The sequence below is a fragment of the Peromyscus eremicus genome, chromosome 11 (genome assembly GCF_949786415.1).
Source record: "Peromyscus eremicus chromosome 11, PerEre_H2_v1, whole genome shotgun sequence".
NCBI lineage: Eukaryota > Metazoa > Chordata > Mammalia > Rodentia > Cricetidae > Peromyscus > Peromyscus eremicus.
Genome location: NC_081427.1, coordinates 58630480 through 58651582, shown reverse-complemented (window position 1 = coordinate 58651582; position 21103 = coordinate 58630480). Strand labels below are relative to the sequence as shown.

The window sequence follows — 21103 nt, the reverse complement described above, 5'->3', positions numbered from 1 at the left end:
TCGGGCAGAACCCTGGCTCTCAAGAAGCTTGTACTGTGGCGGGGGTGGGGGAATAAGGGCATTAAATCAGGAAAAGAAGCAGGGTGACTTGGGGTACTTTGGGTGGAGGTAAGAAGTGTGAAGGCAATAAATGGTGTGCTCTGAGAGTCGGGGACACCACGCAGGAGCAGGGCCTGTGCTCAGCTGTAGAGATGGCAGCTGTCCTGCCCATTTCACTCCCACGGTTGTGGTCATGTGACCTGCAAGGAAGGGAGGCATGTCCCTGGAGGCTGGAAGATGCTTATAACATACATATCTGTGGTTTAGTACCCAGATCCAGTTTATACATAAAATGACATACATTGCAGGCACCGTTTTTCCTGAAGCAACAAAATGGATCGTGCTGGGCCTCTCAACCCCTCTGGCCTGCTGAACTCTGCTTGGGGGTGGCTGTTTGTCTGTCCTCCTTGTGAACCACCCCATACTTTTCTTTCTTCATCTATGGTTTTCCCAGTTCAAAATAGTGAAGTTTCAGGTTTCTCTTCAAAGGAAATGCACAGCAGGGGCCTCAGGAGTGAAGAGCCATGGTGTACGTGGTTCATTAAAAGGTTGTGTGTACGTGTGAGTATCATGGGGGCAGGAGACTCAGACTCCAATATAAACAATATGAGAAGATTGATTAACTTTTTATAAATTTGAAATTATTTCCAAATAATTTTTTTAATATAAAGGTCTGGCAATATGTGGCCTACATTTCCACAGCTTTGCACCAAATGGAATCAGAGCAGCAGTCTCCCTTAGATGAGGTGCTGACTCTCCCAAGCCATCTGTCCCCAGTGCTTCTAGCTGTCCACCGGCCCCTGCACTCACTGGTGACACCTACCTAGTCCCTAGTTGGTTATCCATGTTCATAGAGTTCCCAGTGCCAACACTCTGCACATACTCTAATTGAACTGATCCTTCACTGCTGGGCATATAGCTTATTTCATTTTTTGTTTGTTTTTTTGAGACAGCGTTTCTCTCTATAGCCCTGGCCGTCCTGGAACTCGCTCTGTAGACCAGACTGGCCTCGAACTCACAGAGATCCACCTGCCTCTCTGCCTTGTCCTCTCTAGGCTGTCTGGAGAGGGAGCTCCGCAGTATGATGGTCTGTAACCTCCAGCCGTGCACAGCCTGTGGCACTGGTCTGTCTGTCTGCGTGGTACCCTGGCTGTCAGTAATCTCCATCACTTTGGCCTGCACAGGAAGGTTGGCGCATGAGGTGGTCACCGTAGGGTCTCTGTATATAGTGAGTGGGGACCTTCACCAGCATCGCTGGTCCTAGACTTAGAGAGTGCTTTGTGAGCCCCCCCCCCCATTCCTTTCTGTCATCCCTGCTCACTCTTGGTAATGCTACGAGTATGAAGGACTGTAGATGTCGATGATATAGGAAGCAGCTGTGGTCTGTTACCTTGAATTGAAGCTCTGTCTCTGCCACTCTCGTCTGCCGCCCCTCCCCACTCCCTCCCCCACTCCCTCCCCCTCCCCCATTCAGCCTGCACAGCCTGTCCATCTCCGGCACTGCACTGTTTCCTGGGATGCTCTTTATGTTGGGCTGGAGACCGATCCACTCCTTGGTGCTACGCCTGTTGCTGCAAACATAGTCAGTCCTTATACTGAATAATTGGATGGTTCCCCAACCTCTGTGCTCAACTGTCCCACCGTGAAGTATGCCCACGTGAGGCTCCTGCACCCTTGTGTGGCACACAGCTTGGTGACTGCAGTGCTGAGGGTGGGGGTGACGGACAAGCCTATCGGCTTCACTGTTCTCAGTTGTGACGAGGGGACTGTCACTCACTTCTACTGCCCGTTACTGTGGTGGTTGTGGAACCTGGCTGCCGGGTTCTCTGCTCCGTGTGCCTAACTGTCTGCTCCTCCACAACTTTACAGACAGCTTGCTACTGACCAGACAAGCCTTACCAGTGACTTAGAAATCAGACACCACATTTTGTGCTATGTGTATTAAATGCCATAAGAAATATGCCAAAGGACCACAGGAGAACATTTTATTGACATTGCCAATTTGTCACAATGTGAAAAAACTTGCAAGTGAACTGAAGAACCTATAAATATTGAAATTTCTTTTTTAAACCAAATATTTTTCCTTTAAAAAGATTCATTTCAGGGGTAGTGATGTAGTTCAGTGGTAAAGTGATTGTTTAGCATGAACAGGCCCCAGGTTCAACCCTCAGTAACACACATACCACATAACACGCATGCATGCACACACACACACACACACACACACAAATACATTTTCACTATTTTTTCTTATCTTTTTCCTCATTTAACAGGTTTGAAATTAATTGTGCTAAAGAAAAATAATCATTTTATAAACAGTTGCTCTATATAACCAGTTTTTCATTATGTCGTTCAGCTGCTCCTAGCAAATACTGTTTTGATGAAGGCTCCTTAATATGTTAAACCATTGCCTTAACTCTCAAAAAAAGATTTATTTATTTTTATTTTATGTGTATAAATGTAAATTGACCATGTGTGCAGTTGCAGTATCCATGGAGAGCAGAAAAGGACATCAGATCCTCTGGAATAGGAGTTAGAACTGTGAGCGCCCGTGTGGGTGCTGGGAACTAAACCCAGGTCCTCTGCAAAAGCAGAAAGTGCTCTTAACCACTGAGCTCTTTCTCCAGCCCTAGCCTTCATTTTTTTTTAATCTGATGTTTTTAATTAATAACACTGAAACGAACTATTCCCACATAGAATCTTTGCCTGCATTTAGGACTTTTTCTCTCTCTATATATATAAATGATTTTAAGTTAATTGTGCTAAAGAAAAATGACCACTTTATAGACAATGATTATATATAACCATATTGTTCTCCAAGAAGACTACACTCTTACTGCATGAGGAATAGAAATAATCATTTTCATCACAGCCTTTCTTATGTAGTCTTTGAAAAAAATCTTAAATGTTTTTTCCATTTGTATTTTCTCTTTTGAAAGTACACAATTTACTTTTCTAAAAGTATTTTTGCCTCGATGTGTGCATGTGTATCATGGATGTGCTTGCTTCACATGGAGGTCAAAAGAGAGGACATCAGATCTCCTGGAACTGGAGTCACAGATGGTTGTGAACCACTATGTGGGTGCTGAGAACTGAACCCGAGTCCTCTGCAAGAACTTCAAGTGCACTTAACTGCTGAGCCACCACCTCACAAGTCAGGATGTATGTGGAAGAAAATCAAACCACAGCACTCAGAAGAAAATCTAAAGGAATACCAAGCACACATCTGAGAAACAGATTCCTGAACAAAAAAGCAAGAAAAGCTGATCTCACTGAGAGACATAAGCATGTCAGAATGTTCATACACATAGGAAAATATGAAAAGGAATTCTGGACAAGTCTATGACTCACTTACTTCTTTGATGCAGAAAAAATCAACAACATTTTATGATGAAAAGGAAATAAAAACATCCGAGCACAGCAACATTGACTTCAGTGTTTACCAGCAACTTTAAATGTGACAGTTACTGAAGGCTGATAAAGAAGGAAGAAAAGCCGGGTGCACAATACTCAGCACCCTAGAGCAGCTGAATGGCAAATTTCAGGCTAGCCTGGGCTACACAGTGAGCTCTTATCTCAAAAAATTAAAAAAAAAAAACAAAAAACAAAAAACAAAAAAGAGGAGCTGGAGACATGGTTCAGTGAGCAGAGTGCTTACAGCACAAGCTTGAGGACCCAAGTTCAGATCCTCAGCACTCAGGGCGCACCAGGGTACATGGCCGTCTGCCTATAATCCTAGCACGAGGGAGGTGGAGGCACCCCGAATCTCTGGAACAAACCAGCTACGGAGAGCAGCTGAGTCAGCAAGCTAAGGGATCCATGAGAGACCCCGCTCCAGCGCATAAGCTGGAAAACAAGGGTTCGGTGAGAGACCCTGCTCCAGCGCATGGGCTGGAAAACAAGGGTTCGGTGAGAGACCCTGCTCCAGCGCATAAGCTGGAAAACAAGGGTTCAGTGAGAAACCCTGCTCCAGCGCATAAGCTGGAGAAGGACAGCGGACCGAAACCTGTGTCCACCTCTGGCTTCCACACACAGATGTGCACACCTGCATTTACACACCCGTGCATGACACACACTCGTGCACACCACACCCACATGCAAATTAAAGAAAATATGGACAAGGTAAAGCTGCTTGGTTCTGACGTGGCCCCACTGTGGCGTGCTTGGCGCTGCGTCAGTTTTTATTTTTGTTTTGTTTCGTGGCAGAAATGTACACTGTGGTTCTGTGGTACGTTTTGTTCATTCTGAGAAAATTCCTTTGTTCCTGACCCACTGGGGCTATTATTTTTGGCGTAGTGCACATCATGGATGTTCATCTGTATTGCCAGATTTTAGGTTGTAAACCCGTATTTCATTCTTAAGATTATCTCAATCAGGAGTGACCTTTAAGAGTCCAGCCTCTCTGTGCTTCTGCCTGCAGAGAAATTGGCACAATATGTGTTCACCCTTAACTCTGAGTTGCTGTCTTTCTCCAGCACTAGAATGTTCCCTTGGTGATCAACCCTTGAGGGAGCCAGAGCTCTGGGTTCCTCAGGACTGTTACTGGAAGAATATGGCACACGTATGCTGTATCATAGGAGACTGGGCTTCCCATTTGTGTTTGTTTTTTAAGTCAGATTTGTCCCCACAGTTGGATCAAACAATTTCAGGCTTGCTCTGTAGAAAACCCAGCAAATTCCTATTCAGTCGGTGAGGAATGACTCTCGATCATATCATTTCAGGACAAAAGGTCCTGAAAAAAAAAAAAAAAACAAAAAACAAAACTGCTTCTGCCCCTGGCTCCGCTCAAGTCTTTCCACATCAGTGGCTGGGCATCTCGCACTCGGCAGCAGGTACAGAAAGTGGCCAGTCACACTGGTGTCAGAGCCACCTTCCCAGCTCAGCAAAAGCAAGCGGCCAGCCAAGGGTCAGAGACACTCGATCTGTGCCCAGAGGACAGGCGCTTTTTTCCAGGCATGGAAAAACTGTTTTTTAAGACGATGGCAGTTTTTTTTTCATCAGAGGTGCATGAGATGGGCATGACAGTTAATGGGTGGCAGTCAGTGCTGGCCAGTGCAGCAGAGGTCTACCTCAGCTCATGGATGTCAACTCTTCTTCGACTTGCTTCAGAATGTTAAGAGGAACAACAGAGTCCTAGGGTTGTCCTGGTTTGCCTTCTGTTGCTGTGATAAAACACTCTGCCCAAAAGCAACTTGGGGAGGAAAGGGATGATCTGGCTTACACCTCCAGGTCACAATCCATCGTTGAGGGAAATCAGGGCAATTGTGAAGCTAAAACCATGCTTATTGCTTGCCAGGTACTCTCTGGATCATGCTTCTCAAGCTTTCTTATACACCCCAGCACCACCTTCCTAGGGATGGTGCTGCCCACAGTGGGCTTGGCCCTTCTGCATCAATTATTAATCAAGACAACACTCCAGACCCACCCAGAGGCCAATCGAAGCAATTCTGCAATGGAAACTTTCCTCAGACGGCTCTAGGTTGTGTCGGGTTGACAGTTAAAGCTTAGCAGGGCAGTGATGTTGCTTTCAATAGGGCAGTTTCTCTTCCTTCCAAGAGTACACATGATTTCTAGGGGACCCAGGCTTCTCCGGGTTCTTTCCAGTGTTGTGTGTTTTTCCTGCCTTTACACCAATAAGCAGCTTACAGGCTGTTTCAAGACATTGTATAAGATTGGATGACCAAAAGGGAGACCAAAGGATTCACACTTTATATGCTTTCTTCATGCATTTGCTCTTTATTTAATCTTAAGACAGAATCAGAGCCTGGAGCTTAATGGTAGGAATGTGTTTTTCCTTTCCCATCCAAGGGGAACGCTTCTGTGTATGGCCTAACTTCAATGACAGTTGACTATTAACTGCTCATGTGCAATGTCTTAAAAACTTACTGTGCTGTTCTGAAGACGTTTTTACCTACTAGTAGAGGTTCAAGAAGAAAGTTATAGGAAGACAATTGTTGTTTTAACTTTGGCACAGTGCCTGCGCCTCAGTCTACTGCTTTCTCAGCCAGCAATTGCAAGTCCGCAGTTAGCAGCCTGCTTCTCTAGCAGCAGCCCAGCTGCTCAGGCCCAAGAATCCTGCTCCCACAGGCATTGGCTCTGTCACTGCCACTAAAGGTAGTTTTAACTAAATCTCTATTGTTCTAGTTATGAGTAAGGCTTGAGATTCAAAGGCTGGGGTGGAAACCTGCGAGCTCAGAGAGGCTGAGTAGCAACTAGTTAACCCTCTCTCCTTGCTGGCATCCATGGAAGACCCATGCTTCTTCTCCAAACCAGAAAAACCTGTGCTGCTCCAAACCCACCCTACTACTGCCTGTGTCTCTCCATCTCTCCCGGATGCCCTCTGAGGCTCTATGATTACTTTCTGTCAACTAGTTGCAAACGCAGCCTCCAGACCCACAGTTAATTTTATTTAATTAACGCAAATGCAAACTTAGGGTTCATAGTTTGGTGGAATATCCCCCAACAAACAATCACTTGTCTCCCCACCCCACCGGTTTCACCGAAACCATGAAGCCCAATAGTCCCTGAGTCAGAGCAAAGATCCTCTGACTCTTATTCTTCGTTCTAAGTAGCATTACAGCCCGATGGAAACAGAATAGTGTTCCCTAGTCATTGTAGTAGTGTTTTATGTTCTCACTGGTACTGGGATCTGTGTCACACAGTGAGGGGCTCACTGTTGTCATCTCTTCCCTCTTTGAGGATGTTGAAATATGCACTAGATTCGTCATTGGCCTCTTCACTGTATTTCTCTTACAAAATTTTCTTGACAAGTCATGCCTTTTCACAAATTAGTTTCCTAAGGGATCCTCTACAAAGCTCCCGGGCTCTATTTGTGTAGCTTTCTCTTCTCTGGAACTCTCTTTCTTGAACTCCTTGGATGTTCAGCTCTGTCTCTTCGACTCGGGGAGTCTCCCAGGCCCCCTCCATCGTCCACCAGCACTTGGAAACTCCCTCAGGCTGGGGCAGTCACGTGGCTTAGCTTTTCCCGCCTGTAAGCATCATTGCCCTTTGACTGACATCTGGTGTTTTGCTTTATACATTCTGGCTGGTTTTTGCTTATTTGTTTTGAGTGGTTTAGGAACCATGGTGAGCAAATCCCAATTGCGAATGTCTCTGTCTTAGCTAAAAATGGAAGTTACTGATAAGAAATGGAGCATGCCTTTGACGTCACTGCTTCCCACCTTCTTTGCCATGTTCAGGTTTAACTTTAGTTAGTTCTGGTCTAACGCTCTCCTGGTCAGAGGAGATGCTTTTGGGGTTCAGTTCTTTAAATTCAAGACTTGGCCCTCAGACCATGCCGTGTGTCCTGGAGAAGATGATGTAGTCTATCACAATTAATTAGAGTTCTTGTTTTGCTTAGTGATAAATCTGAACACGTTTTCCTCTGATGGGTAAGTTTTATTTATATATATGTTACTACAATTACCATTTTTATTCTTAGCTTTGTCACTTTGTTTAATGTTTTATTTTTACATCTTATTTATTGGAATTTTAATATTTAGAACAATTTGTATTTTCTTCAATTGCTTACCAATATCCTTTGGTAATTCTTTTATCCGTAAGGGACCCGATTAGCTTGGTCAGCCTTACCTTTCTACTTCCTACATCTTTTAGCCTTAAGTATGTTATTTCTACTTTGTCAGAGCATATCACATGGAATACTGTGATCTCCTCTCCACAATTTTGTTCTACAGTTAGGTCCTTGATATTATACTTAATACTAACCATCCATCCATTTCTGGAGCATCCACAGTTGTCTCTTCCTTGGAAGAATTTTTCTTGGATAAATTTCTCAGGATTCTCTAGATTCTTACATGCCTATCAAAACATTTTTTATAACACCGATAATTGAAAAGTATCTCAAATGATTGAAAAAAAAAAAAACACCTTTGTCTCATGCTGTCTTTCCTTGGATTTTTTAACTGTTACTCCTGTCTTTGCTTGTTTCATGTGTTGCTGTGGATAGGTCAAATTTCAGCCCAATTTAATGTCCTTTGCAGGCGACAGGCTTTCCTTCGGAGGCCCAGGGGATTGTGACTGTCACTGTTGTTGCTGTGGAGAGTCGAAGACTGTTGCTGGGTGTGTCTCAGAGTTGACCGTTCTGGGTCAGTTTTCTCAGATACAAAATGGGTTCTCTCTGTTTGGACACCCAGGGCTTTTGTTCAAGATTTTACAGTTAGTTTTAAATATTGTATTCCATTGTTTCATTTCCTCTTCAGAAACTCCGACTGTAGTAGTTGAAACTTCTGGCGGTTTCTCTCTGACCCTTTTTACCTCTTTATTTTGAGTTATCTTCTTCATTTCTCTTCAGCCTTTCACACACTTTGTTATCTATTATGTCCCTAGTTTCTGAGAGTTTGGGCTTTTTCTCTCCTTTAGAGAGGGCATACGCTGTGGTCCAGGCTGGCCTGGGACTCACTGTGTAGTTTATGCTGGGCTCACACAGGCTATAGTCCTGCATACACTGTGGTCCAGGCTGGCCTGGGACTCACTGTGTAGTTTATGCTGGGCTCACACAGGCTGTAGTCCTGCATACACTGTGGTCCAGGCTGGCCTGGGACTCACTGTGTAGTTTTTATGCTGGGCTCACACAGGCTGTAGTCCTGCATACACTGTGGTCCAGGCTGGCCTGGGACTCACTGTGTATCTTATGCTGGGCTCACACAGGCTGTAGTCCTGCTACTTCCCCCTTACCTGCTGAGACGGCAGGAATAAGCCGCCATGCTGGGCTTGCTTATTTATTTCTTCAGTTCAGTTCTTCCCCTAGGGCAGGACCTGGGATTTTGAGTTTCCAAGTCTTGGTGTGTGTTTTTTTCTTCGCTTAATTCTACCCAAAAGGCTGGGAAGTGGTCCTCTTGCTTTTAAATATTGACAGTTACTGAGTTAATTATAAATTACATTTGCTTCATGCTGAAATATCATATGACAGTTTTCCTCTGCTTGTGACTTTCTTTCCATAGTAGGAAAGTAGTTTTCATTAGCCAAAAGTTTTGGATTCTCATTTGCTGTATTTTTTTTTCTCTTTCCCTGGAAACTTGGTACTCATGGCAGATTCTTATCTAGTGCCTTGTCCACGTTTATATGTGTTTGCTTTTTCCTAGGCCTGCAGTAGCAGGCAGTCTGCTAGGGTGGGACTTGAGTAGTTTAATTTCTCTCTCAGTTCCAAAGAAACTTCAGAGCTTGGTGTGGTGGCTCCCACCTGTAACCTCAGCACTTGGGGACAAGAGATCACTGTCTGTTTGAAGGCAAAGTGGGTTACATAGTTTTAGGACAGCCTCAGCTGCAGAATGAGACTAATGAGAATTAGTCAGGGTTCTCTGGAGTCATAGAACGTATAGAATGAATTCCCCGCTTTGGGATAACATAGGCTACAGTCCAACAATGGCTAGCTGTGAATGGAAAGTTCAAGAATCTAGAGTTGCTCAGTCCCATGAGGCTGGGTGTCTCAGCTGGTCTTCTGTATGTGCTGGAATCCCGAAGAAGTAGGCTCCAGTGCCAGTGAAGGAATGGATGTGCTGACAAGGTGAGGGCAGACAGGGGATGAATGAACACACCCCGTTCCTTCTTCCGTTGTCCTTATATGGGCTTCCAGCAGAAGGTGTGGCTCATTTTAAAGGTGTGCCTTCCAGCCTCAAGATCCAGATCACATGCCTTCCATTTCTGGATTGTAGTTCATTCTAGATATAGTCAAGTTGACAACCAAGAATAGATATCACAGACCCCATTTGAAACATCAAGGAGGAAAAGGAAAAGAAAACGGCATGACTACGGCAGAGCCAGATGGTTTCTGTGATGGCCATGGCCTCCTGGCCATGGCCTGCTCTCCCCTGGACTGCTGATGGTCTGGTGGGTAAGAGAGCCTGTTCCTCAGCTACTTCCTACTTCCCCTTTGCCATATTTTCCAAAAGATACCCATCTTCTCTCTCTCCTCTCAAGGTGGCACTGGTCCCTCACTGCCACCTTTTCCTACACATGCCCAGCCACTTTTTTTCAACTACCCAGTATCCAGAGCGCTCTCAGACCTACAAGCTGTTGACTGTGTATTAGCATTTTGTCACGTAAAGTGTGACTTTCTTTTTCATCCGAAGTGATTTGGAACCCCTACCTTTTCCTATGCTCTGTCCCTCTGTCATCTTCCTGGCCTGACTCTACCCCGAGGGTGGTGGTCCAGGCCTGTCTTCTGGGCCTGGATGGTCTTTCCTTACTTGCATCTCGGGTCCAAGGGTACCCAGTCTTCTAGTGTGCTGTAGGCTGACACTTGGCTACTCTTACTTGCTTTCCTTACCCATGAGGCTTGGAGGGAGTTGTGTGAAATATTTAAATTTAGTTGGTCATCACCTTTCTGTGGAAGTGTGGAAACTCCTGTGTTCTTGGGTCCTTTCAGCGTTTTCACATAAAACAACCAGAAACCTCAGATGGAACATTCCTCACAGGAGTCAACGACTGCCAAGTACTGTAACACAAATCTTAAAGCGTCTTATTAATAAAAAACACGGGAGCCAGATATTGGGGTGAACGTTGAAAGATGAGAGAAACAGAACAAGCCAGAGCCAACCTCACCTCGCCAATTCCTCAGCTGATCTTGTTTCCTCAAACTGGAAGCCTCTGTGTCCTCACCTGAATGGATCTCAGCTGAACTGCTGCTAAAAGCCTAAAAGCTTAACCAGCTCTAGTTCCTGGTCCTCACACCTTGTATACCTTTCTGCTTCCTGCCATCACTTCTTGGGATTAAAGGCATGAGTCACCATGCCAGGCTGTTTCCAGTGTGGCTTTGAACTCTGGATCTCTGCCTCCTGAATGCTAGAATTAAAGGCATGTGCTACCACTGCCTAAACCTATGTTTAATATAGGGGCTGTTCTGTTCTCTGACCCCCAGATAAGTTTATTGGGGTGCACAATATATCAACCACATTATACAGTTCATGAAAAAAATGCTCAAAAAATTATTTGCTATTTTTTCCTTTTTAAAATTGTTTTGAGATTAAACTATAATTACATCATTTCCCCTCCCCCTTTCCTCCCTCCAAACCCCCTTGTGTACCTCCTTCCCCCTTGCTCTGTTTAAAATTTGTGGCCTCTTTTTTCTTTATTGTTACAAACATATGTGCATTTGTATGTTTATTCCTAAACACATAAATAAAACCTTCTCAGTCTCTTTAACGTTACTTGTGTGTATGTATTTTCAGGACTGACCGTTTGGTATTGGGTAACTGTTTGGTGGCTCTCCCCGGGGGTAGGCTATTTCTTCTGCTCTCAGCATTCCTTATTTGCCTGTAGTTTTATTTTTGTATAGGGTTGAGGCCTCATGAGATTTTCCCTGTCCATGTTAGCATTGGTGTCGTTCTTATTCAGCTCCTGTGTAGGCGGCCATGTTGGCGCGACTTTTCGGGTGTAGTTTCTGACATCCCTAGGAGAGTCGATCTCATAGCAAACTCGGTTCTTCTGGCCCTTACTATCTTTGCAACCCCTCTGCTCCTCTGACCCTCAGCCTTAGGTGCGGGAATCATGTTGATGGGCTGGTTTTGATTCCCTTCTTTGTTACTGTGTCTGCTTAACGGTGCCTCGGTCTGTGCTCGCTGTGCGCTGCACAGTACAGCTCTCTCTTTCCCATAGTTTAACCTGCATCCCATTCTAGTAAGCTACACAGTATACACAGTATCCTTGTTCTTTTGCCATTTGTTGTCTGTGTGGATACAAACAAGAGAGCACTGTGGATGGACACAGAGAGCCGCCAGCTCTGAGAACAGATCCCTGCCCATTTTTGTCTTGTGTGGCCCCTCCGTGGTGAGGTTAGAGGTAGACCAAGTGAGTGTCTTTTTTTTTTTTTTTTTTTTTGATTTCTTTGGATCAGGTTTTGATCCTTATTGTAAAACCAAAAAGTATGCTGTTAGTCTCCTGGGCGTTGGCATTACTAAAGCCCCTCAGGACTTTGGCAGCCAGCCTCCTGCCTAGTTGCCAATACAGCTGCCAGTTTTTGTCTTTTCAACATCCTTCATAGGTATTAAAATGGAAATTGGAGGAAGGGCATATCATCCCCTATGGCTTGTCCTGCTACTAACCCAAGAGTCTGTGATCAATAGGAAAATATTGCATTAAGAGTGTGATTCTTTGATAATTACTTTTTTTTCTTGAGTAGTCTACTTTTAAAAACTTAACAAGCTCCTTAATAAAAATAAATAGCAATGCAAAAATAGTTCCCTATCCTCCAGCAAATAAATTCAACTTACATCCTTACCAAATTTTGTCTAAATTTTATAATCCCCATGCCTAACCTCTTTTCTCATGGTAATGTTTGCATGTTACAGGGCTTTCGAGGAGCATGGGTTTTGTATAGAGCCAGGACCCACTCACCCACCCACACATATACAGTGAATAACGTAAGTCCTGCTAGTGGTTTCCAAGTGTAATGGTTTCAGTGTGTCCTTTGTGGTTGGCTCCGGTTCAAATCCCATCTCCTGTGTTTATCATTCACGTGCTTACTGATAGCTTCAGGCATTCATCTCATCGTGTGTTAGGCTGTGACACAGGCTGGAAATGAAACCCGGTGGTACAGCGATTGTCTACCATGTCCGAGAAGGGCTCTGGGTTCAATCCACACCTCTGCAAAGAATAATGAGTTAGATAATATGTGAGCACAGTGGTACCTGTCTTGTTAGCGGTTAAGCGAGACGGTAGGAAGAACGTGTGTGAAAACACAGCACGGGATCTGGATGCAGGAAGAGCCCAGCAGCTGGAAGTGGAGCTACAAGGAAGATGTCCATGCTCACCCGTGGGTGGAAATCATCCTGGCAGGTCTCTTCATGTTTTCTAGCAGCCACTGGTTTGGGTTTTATTTGTTTCCTTCCAAATTTCTTCTCCAAAACGTGCCGTTACTATTTCCTTTTCTAAGAGTGTGACAGGGTCTTCTAGGATGTGGTCAGCAGCTAGTGGTAATCACGTCTCATTGATCTGTGGGAAGGGGTTCTGCGTCAGCCGTCGACATGGAGCACAATGGCAGTCAAAAGCTGGGAACTGTAAATGGACAGTGATGCTGTGACCTCAACATCTGGAACTGTAGAGTCCTAGAAAGCACCAAGACACATGGTCACAGCCAGTGTCTCTTTATCAATATGTCAAATAAAACTCTTATAGAAAATATGAAATTTAAAGGTTAATTTAAATAAAATGTTGAAATGTCACCAGTGACAACAGCGTACCATTTTGCCAGTCATATGGGGAAAGAATGGAGAAGGTGGTTGACATGTTTGTTAATAGGGGGATTTGCAGTTAGAGATTGTCTCAGGGTTTCTATTGCTCTGAGAAAACACCATGACCAAAAGCTACCCGGGGAGAAAAGGGTTTATTTTGTCTTCTACTTCCACATCGTAGTCCATTTTTGAAGGGGGTAGGGTAGGAACGCAGGTCAGGAACCTGGAGGCAGGAGCTGATGCAGAGGCCACGCAGGAGTGCTGCTTACTGGCTTGTTCTGCATGGCTTGCTCAGCCTGCTTTCTTGGAGCACATGGACCACCTGCCTATGGGTAGCACCACCCACAGTGATCTGAGTCCTCCCACACCAATCATTCATCAAGAAAATGTCCCACAGGCTTTCCACAGACCATCTGATGTGGCATTTTCCTAGTTGAGGTTCCCTCTTCCCAAATGACTCCAGCCTGTGCCAAGGTGACATAAAGCCAGCCTGCACGAAGGTATTTGTTTATGGAGTCATAAACATAAGCTAAGTGTATGGTATAACACATCCAAAGAGATGCTGAAGCCACGTGTAAACACTTCACTGAGCAGACAGTATAGCATATTGGTTAGGAGTGGAGTTTAGGGAGTCCATCAGCCTGAGTTTCAAACCCAGTTCCATCATCTGCTCAACCAGGGGTCATGTTAGCAACCTAACCAAGTACCTTAGCCAAGGTTGGAACAACCTAATCAATCACCCTAGCCAAGGTTGGACAACCTAATCAATCACTTGTAGCCAAGGTTGGGGTTAACCTAACCAATCACCCTAGCCAAGGTTGGAGTTAACCTAACCAATCATCCTAGCCAAGATTGGATCAGCTTAACTAATCACCTTAGCCAAGCTTGGATCGACCTAATCAATCACCCTAGCCAAGGTTGGAACTGTGGTGTTGAGAATTAAGTGAGACTAATACATGTCAAGTATTTTAAAGGTTTGTTATTTTGATTGTTATTACTAGTGTGTGTGTGTGTGTGTGTGTGTGTGTGTGTGTGTGTGTGTGTGTTTTCACATGTAGGTGAAGGCCAGAAGAGGGCATTGGATATCCTGGAGCTGGAGTTACAGGTCATTGAGAGCTACTCAATGTGGGTGCTAGAAACCAACTTGGGTCCTGTGCAAGAGTACCAAGCACTCTTAACTGCTGAGCAGTCTCCCTATGGCAAGTATTTTAAGTTCTGTGTTAGTCTAGTTGCTATCATTCAACTCAGCCTTGCCAAAACAATCAAAAACCCAAACTAGTCCAAGCTTGGTGGTGAATGGCATGGATGAAACACATCCCCTGCACTGTTGAGAGGCAGTCCTGTCTTTAAGTGGTTAGAGGTGAACAAGGTGATTCTGTCCTTTTTCTTTGCATGGTTCTTTGTCTGCTTCTTGCTGTGGCTCTTCTTACAGGCCAAGCAGGGGGTGAGCACAGTGCAGCTTCTCAGGCTTTGCTGTGATCAAAGCAACCATTGCTTTGATTTACCTAAGACCAGGTATATGATTATGGAAAAAAAAACCCATTTCCCACAAACGTCAGCAGTCATGATTGAGAGATGGAATCTCCCAGATGGAATTCATGGCCTGTTGAAGACAGTGTTACTTAAGCAGCTAAACTTGCAGTACCTGTTCAAATGCCTCCAAATAAGGAAAATTCATAGGTAGCAGATCACATCTCATCTTTTTAAATACGCAGTTCATGAGTGGACTGTGTTAACACTGGTGGTTTTCTCTAAAATGGGAGATGCTCTCATATAAGAGAGAACATTACATGTCTTAGAAATTAAAGTTACAGCTGTCTGACTGTACTTTATAAAGGGAATACAGAAGTCATGGCCAGTTTATATTGTCTTATATCTACCTCTCAGAGTATGGTCCTAAGTCATTGGTTATTTCCTTTTACAAATATTCTCTCTCCGTTATTTCCCAGGCAAAACTATAAGGCTTGCAGAAGTTTCTGAGATTTCTCAGTTCACCCGCTCCCTTCCCAGGCCGCCACCCCCAGATCCACACAAATGCTTATCCTCTAGTCTCTGCTGAGATTAACTGGATGGATTTTGGTTTGGGTTTTTGTTTTTTAAACTGAGGTCTTGCTATGCAGCTCAGGCTAGCCTTAAACTCATGGTCTTTCAGTCTCAGCCTCTGAGTTACTGGGATTATAGGCACATTCTCCTGTGCCCGGTTGTGCATTCCTGCACTGACGCTGTTTAAAAAGAGAGAGAATTATTAATGTATCTGTGCTGATAACTTACTTTGTAGCTATGAATGGAAACTACATGCTCCTCCTACCTTTCCACTCCCCTATGTTTTCGTTCCTCCTCCCTTGGAATTCCCCTCTTCCCTTTTTGCTCCTCTTAACTCCCATCCCCCATCCTCAGCACTGAGACCCTGAACCCTTTACTGAAGGCAAAAGAAGTGACTTCAGCAATGGAATTGAGAACATATCACCCTAAAGCTGTTGCTATTTCCAACTGTAAATAAAGACCATCTTGCTCAAAGATCTGCAAGGAAATTGAAAGACTCATGATCAGTTATGATAGATTACAAGTAGAGAGAATACAGTTAAAATCCAAATATTTACTAACACATTCTAATACTACCCATACATTGCATTTGTTGAGATGGATAATTGTCCCGTCTTTAGCCTCTTAGACTATGTGAGCATCTGAGTTTTGACCTTGTTATTGTTTGAAGTGTTGTGTTTGTGCCATCCTGGACATTTCCACAGATAATATATTTGTTGTTGTTGTTGTTTGTTTTATAGCCTCGGCTGACCTCAGACTCACGGTTCTCTTCCCCGAGTGTTCAGTATACCTGTTTTTGATTATGCTTATATTTACTAATGGTTTAAACGCATGTTAGAAAGTGAAAGTCCTCTTCAGTCTCACTGTACTTATTCCTCATCCCAGCGAACAGTTTGGTGTGTATTTTTTTCATATTTCCACAATTACCATCATCCCTTCTTGTGCACAGCAGCATTACTTTGTGTGGTGCTGGGGACAGAACCCAGGGCCTAGTACATCCTGGGCAACTGCTCCATCACCAAGCTGCATCCCCAGCCCTGTGTGCATCTCTAAAAGCTTCACCTCTCCGTGTCTTTGGACTGCTGTGGCAATCTCATTTCCTGGCTATGGAAGAGCATCTTCTTGTTTATTGGCAAGGCCAACACCATGTATCTGGTGTCAGACTCTGACTTGCAGCATTCTTGTTAAGAAGCTAGGGTGCCAGGGTCTTGGGCATACTTTTCTAGATGATTATTATAATATTTTTAAAATTTTTTAAACAGTCATCTGTAGATTTCTTAAATCCATCTCGTTCCAAAGGGTTAGCCCATATGAATTATTATATGAGATTGTCTTGAGATTTTACATGTTTTTAAGATGAGGCAACACAAGATTTATAGTTTATTCAATTCTCCTAAATGTCGATTTGGTTTTCTTAATAATCTGGAGTCCCTAAGTATGTTTGTCATTGTTTAAACCACTTGTCACGTATTGTATTTTCTCAGCATGTATTTTAACCACAGCCTCACTAAAATATCTTGATTAGCATATTTTGGAAGTAGAATCATAATACACCATGACAGTTGGGGATGTAGAGAGCCTATTGGCATCCTAAGAAGTCTGCCTGTGAAGACTTTCCCAAGGAATAGTCAACGAGGATTGTCCACAACCTCTGGTATTCAGAAAGTCACATCTCTTACTAAGTTTACTTATTTTTGAGATACTTGTGGCTCTTAAGAATAGTGAAATAATGAGAATTAGTAACATACATAAAATTCTAGAATCAGTAGAAAAGTATCCTTTGTTTACTGTGCCTAATTGTCAGGAGCGATTGTCACAAGCTGTTGCGGGCCAGGACACAAACACGGCCTACAGCAGTTGATAATTCAGATATCAACCCACCAGAGGAGTGATTCTCAGATGGCATACCCTGTCAAGCAGGGCTTGCAGGCCACTGACTCTGAGTTCTGTTGTTTTCACCTGTAATTCACTTGTGCAATAACAGCAATGATATCTCCCCATCACCGTGCATTTTCATGAAATATATATATGTAATCTCATGATTGCATCTCAATTTTATGGGCACACCTATATCTGTGGATGGTCAGGAAGATGACTTTTCATTAGCTGTACAATTTTGGTATATAGAAAATATACTAGGATATGCTTCATAACTAGATCTATTGTCCCACTAGGACTGTGGACCCTTAAAAGCCTTCTTTGTTCCTTTTGCCCCGACTAACTGCACACATTTAGTTCATTTTACCTCAGAACAAGTTCAAACTAGACTAAAAGCCTTTGTATATAGATCATAAGTTTAAAACTTTACAGTTATGCATAAGGTCAGAGTTGCAGGTGTCCACCCAAGGTTATCCACATAAAGCACCCTAAGAAAAGCCTGCTAGTTCTTTGCACCCTAAGAAAAGCATGTCAGTTCTTTGCACCCTAAGAAAAGCATGCCAGTTCTTCACTTGCCAAGTCTGCTGATAAAGTGCTGTGTCTCAGTTTGTCCCACTGGGCACTGCGCCCCTCCCTCTGGTCCTGAGACCCTGAAACCTTTGTGTTGCCATGGTACATGCATGGCTCTGTCCTTCTTGTCTACCCTAGGAATGTGCTTTTGACCAATGAGAGGTGACTCTTAGTTTTTATTATTGCTTCCAGCCTCCCGTAAAAGAGAACATTATTAGGCTAGATGAAGAGAAGCAGGAGGATTGGAACAGGGAGAGAGCAGAGTAAAACAATAGAAAGACATGCAGAGAGGAACAGTGTGAGCTGATTCATCCCTTTGCCCTCAGACCCTTAGGTTTCCCTCGCTTGTTAAGTAGCATCTTTTCTGGACCCTGAAAGGGGCCTTAGGGGCTGGCACCCAAAGGACCCCGTTATTTTGGGATACTCCGGACAGCTCTGGTTTTAGAGGTGAGTGGTTACATAGGAGTGGAGAACTTAAAGTTTAGAGGGGTTCCTTCCTCACTCTTGCCTTCTTTTGAACTGAATGAACTGTTCACGCATTCTGTAGTCCAGGAAAAATGTTCATCTTCAATTTTCTCCCTAAAAATATAACACATAAATTCTATTTAGTTTCATCTAAACTTAACAAATGGCTTTGTCCTCTTTCCAGACTTACTGCTTTCAGTCTGACTTTCCCCTCCGACTTCCTTGTTATTGTTACTCAGGAGTTTAACTCTGTTTGCTTGTTTTTATGCCCAAGACGCCACCATCATCATCATTCTGTTCACATTTTCTTTTTAAAGAGTTATTTATTTATTATGTTAATTGCATACATATGTGCACATGAGAGTAGGCACCCACAGAGGCTCTGGCTTGGAGCTAGAGTTCCAGACACCTGACAGGATTGCTGGGAATTGAACACGGCTCCTCTGGAGGAGCAGTACATGCGCTTAACTGCTGAGCCATCTCTCCAGCCCCCTGTTCTCCAGCCCCCTGCTCACATTTCCTTATAGTTACTGCTCTCTTTGCACATCTCCCCTTTCTTGCGTTCAGAGCCTCTGCAACCAAACCCAGTTTGGGACGAGCTGTCGGCCTCCAGAATCTGTAGGTAGGCAGTTAGTGTTTTCAGGAGAAAATGGGAAGAGCAGGGTCAACACCAACCCATCCTGCAGTGTTGCCCCTCAGGGCTGAGGCCTGTGGGACATCCTACGTGAGCTTTGTCCCGGAGACTAGGGCCGTTTCTGAGTTATTCACCTTCAGCTCTCTAGTGGGAGTGTTTCATGAAAGTAAAGAAGAGCAGTTTGAACTCTTACAAAATATTCACATTAAATATATCCAGTTGTGTTCCTCTTGCTGTGTGCCTCTGTATGTGTGTTTATGTGTGTGAAATTAACTTAGTTTAAGAAACAGTGTTGATAGTAGTTGAAGTTCTTTTGATTTGGTTTTCAATGTATTAACTGTATTTCAACATTTTCTTGCTTAGGAAACACCAAGTTGTAAATTGATGGATGGCACTTTTTGAAATGTTGCTGCCTTTGAAATCTCAAATCGTTATTATAGACAACTAGCTGTGAATTTGGGTGTGGACATTAGCCTTCTGGAAATCATGTCTTCTTAGTTATGTCAAGAGCTTTCTCATTTACTCATGTGTATGTGTCCTGGGATGGTCACAGTATTTTGCCTCCAGCAACACATAGCAGGGATACTAGATTAGCAAGTGTCCTCAGCTCTCTTCCAGTGGTTTATGTTGATTCACAGTTTGCACTAGGTCAAGGTGAACAGGGATCTACAGGGTGTTAGCATTCTCAGTTTCTAGAGAACCCTGCTTTCAAAGTCACACAACCCAGTATTCTTCCAGTAACTCAGGACATAATTTCTCTCCTATAACAGGAACAGATTGGACTAAGTGACATCCATTTGTTCTTTGGGCAATATAGGTTAGGTTGTGACTGTAGTTACATGTCCTCTCAAAAAAAAAAAAAAAAAAGTTTTAAAGGCATGGATTTAACCTGCATTTCTATTAAATCTGTGATCCAGGTATGATGGTCTAAACATACAACCCCAGAAGTTCTACAGGAAGATTAGGAGTTCAAGGCCAGCCTTTGCTGTATAGCAAGTTCCAAGTCAGCCTGGGCCACAGGAGACCTTGACTCAATTAATTAATTAAAAAACAAATCTGTGTTCTCTTTGTCTATGAGAAAGATTTGAAGATTGTGTCATAGCTAATGTTGAGGAGGCTGCTGCATCTGCAGTCTTGGGGCCACCGTTTTGGAAGATGTTCTTTCTTCATTTCCTTCTACATGGTCAGTGTGACGTCCCCACAGATGACTTGTGTTTCTTCCATAAAGAGTGGTCACATTTAAATATAGCCGTGGTGTGATCCTATGCCGGACACTGACATTTTTATGTGGTGCTCACAGTAATTGTGATGATATAGACAAATGACCGCATGCAGATCCACCGGCCACAGCTTTTGGATACATCTGAGTTATGATAAGATTGTTCACGGGCAGATTCGTTATTTTCTGTAGGCATCAAGAAAAGAAGTCATCAAACAGTGCCTGCCCACTGGAGAAGAAATTAACTTTTCCTAAAACTTCTTTTCCAGTGAAGGAAGCCCATCCCCCAGAGTGGAGCTGCTGCATAACATCGATCGGGACTTTTTCGACAGTTCGCCGTGTGAGTACCCAGCCTTTGCTGCTGTGTTAAACGTTGTGTTGGGTTTTAGGAGACACCAGCACACTAGCCTAGCGCTCTCTGCCCACCAGAGCTGATGTTAGTGTAAACATTTCTTCCCGACACATTTTCTGGGAATCTCACAGTGGCTTCAGTACTCTGTGAAGTTAGTAAATTCTGGCTCCGCCATTTGCTGGCTGTATGCAGCAGGAGCCCACAGGAGCCCACAGGAGCCCTGAGGCCCCTTTCTACTGCCCGTATCATGTCACTGCTTCTATTACCTAAAAGTTCCAGAACCCTTTTCCAGAAAATTCACCACCAGACAAGCCGCTGTCGGCTCTGGGGTTGTGTGAGCCTCCATAGCATCTGATTGGGTTGGCCGGGATCTGCTGAATCTCACGGGTGTCCATTTCCTCACAGTCCTGGGAATCATTCAGCTGCATTGTGCCTGCTGCCCTACTGGAGAAGTGCCTTGTCAGTTCCTCAGGGGGTGTGGTCACATTCCCTGCACTCGTGTGGGGGTCATGCCACCTCCTTCCCAGACATCGTACTGCCTTGGTTAACTCTCTTTACTTCTCTGTCCTTTCCAAGTGACCACAAGACCCCACTCCTTAGCTATTCCTGCTCCAAGGGTTAACCTGATTGTGTCGCCGAACACCCAGCACCCTCTCGTCTGGCCTTGTCATGTTCTTGCCCAACATTCCCTGTTCTGCTTGCCATTTCAAAGCACA

The 21103-nt window shown here is 44.0% G+C and overlaps 1 protein-coding gene and 1 pseudogene across 1 annotated transcript in view; both read left to right on the top strand.

The window, feature by feature from the left end:
• Positions 1-21103, top strand: part of Arsb (arylsulfatase B) — a 163898-nt gene that overhangs the window by 79113 nt on the left and 63682 nt on the right. The window contains exon 6 of the mRNA XM_059276526.1: positions 20305-20375. Within this exon, the coding sequence (XP_059132509.1) occupies positions 20305-20375 (71 nt within the window). The remainder of the gene's footprint in view (positions 1-20304; positions 20376-21103) is intronic.
• On the top strand, positions 16334-16450 carry LOC131922092 (small nucleolar RNA SNORA24; annotated as a pseudogene).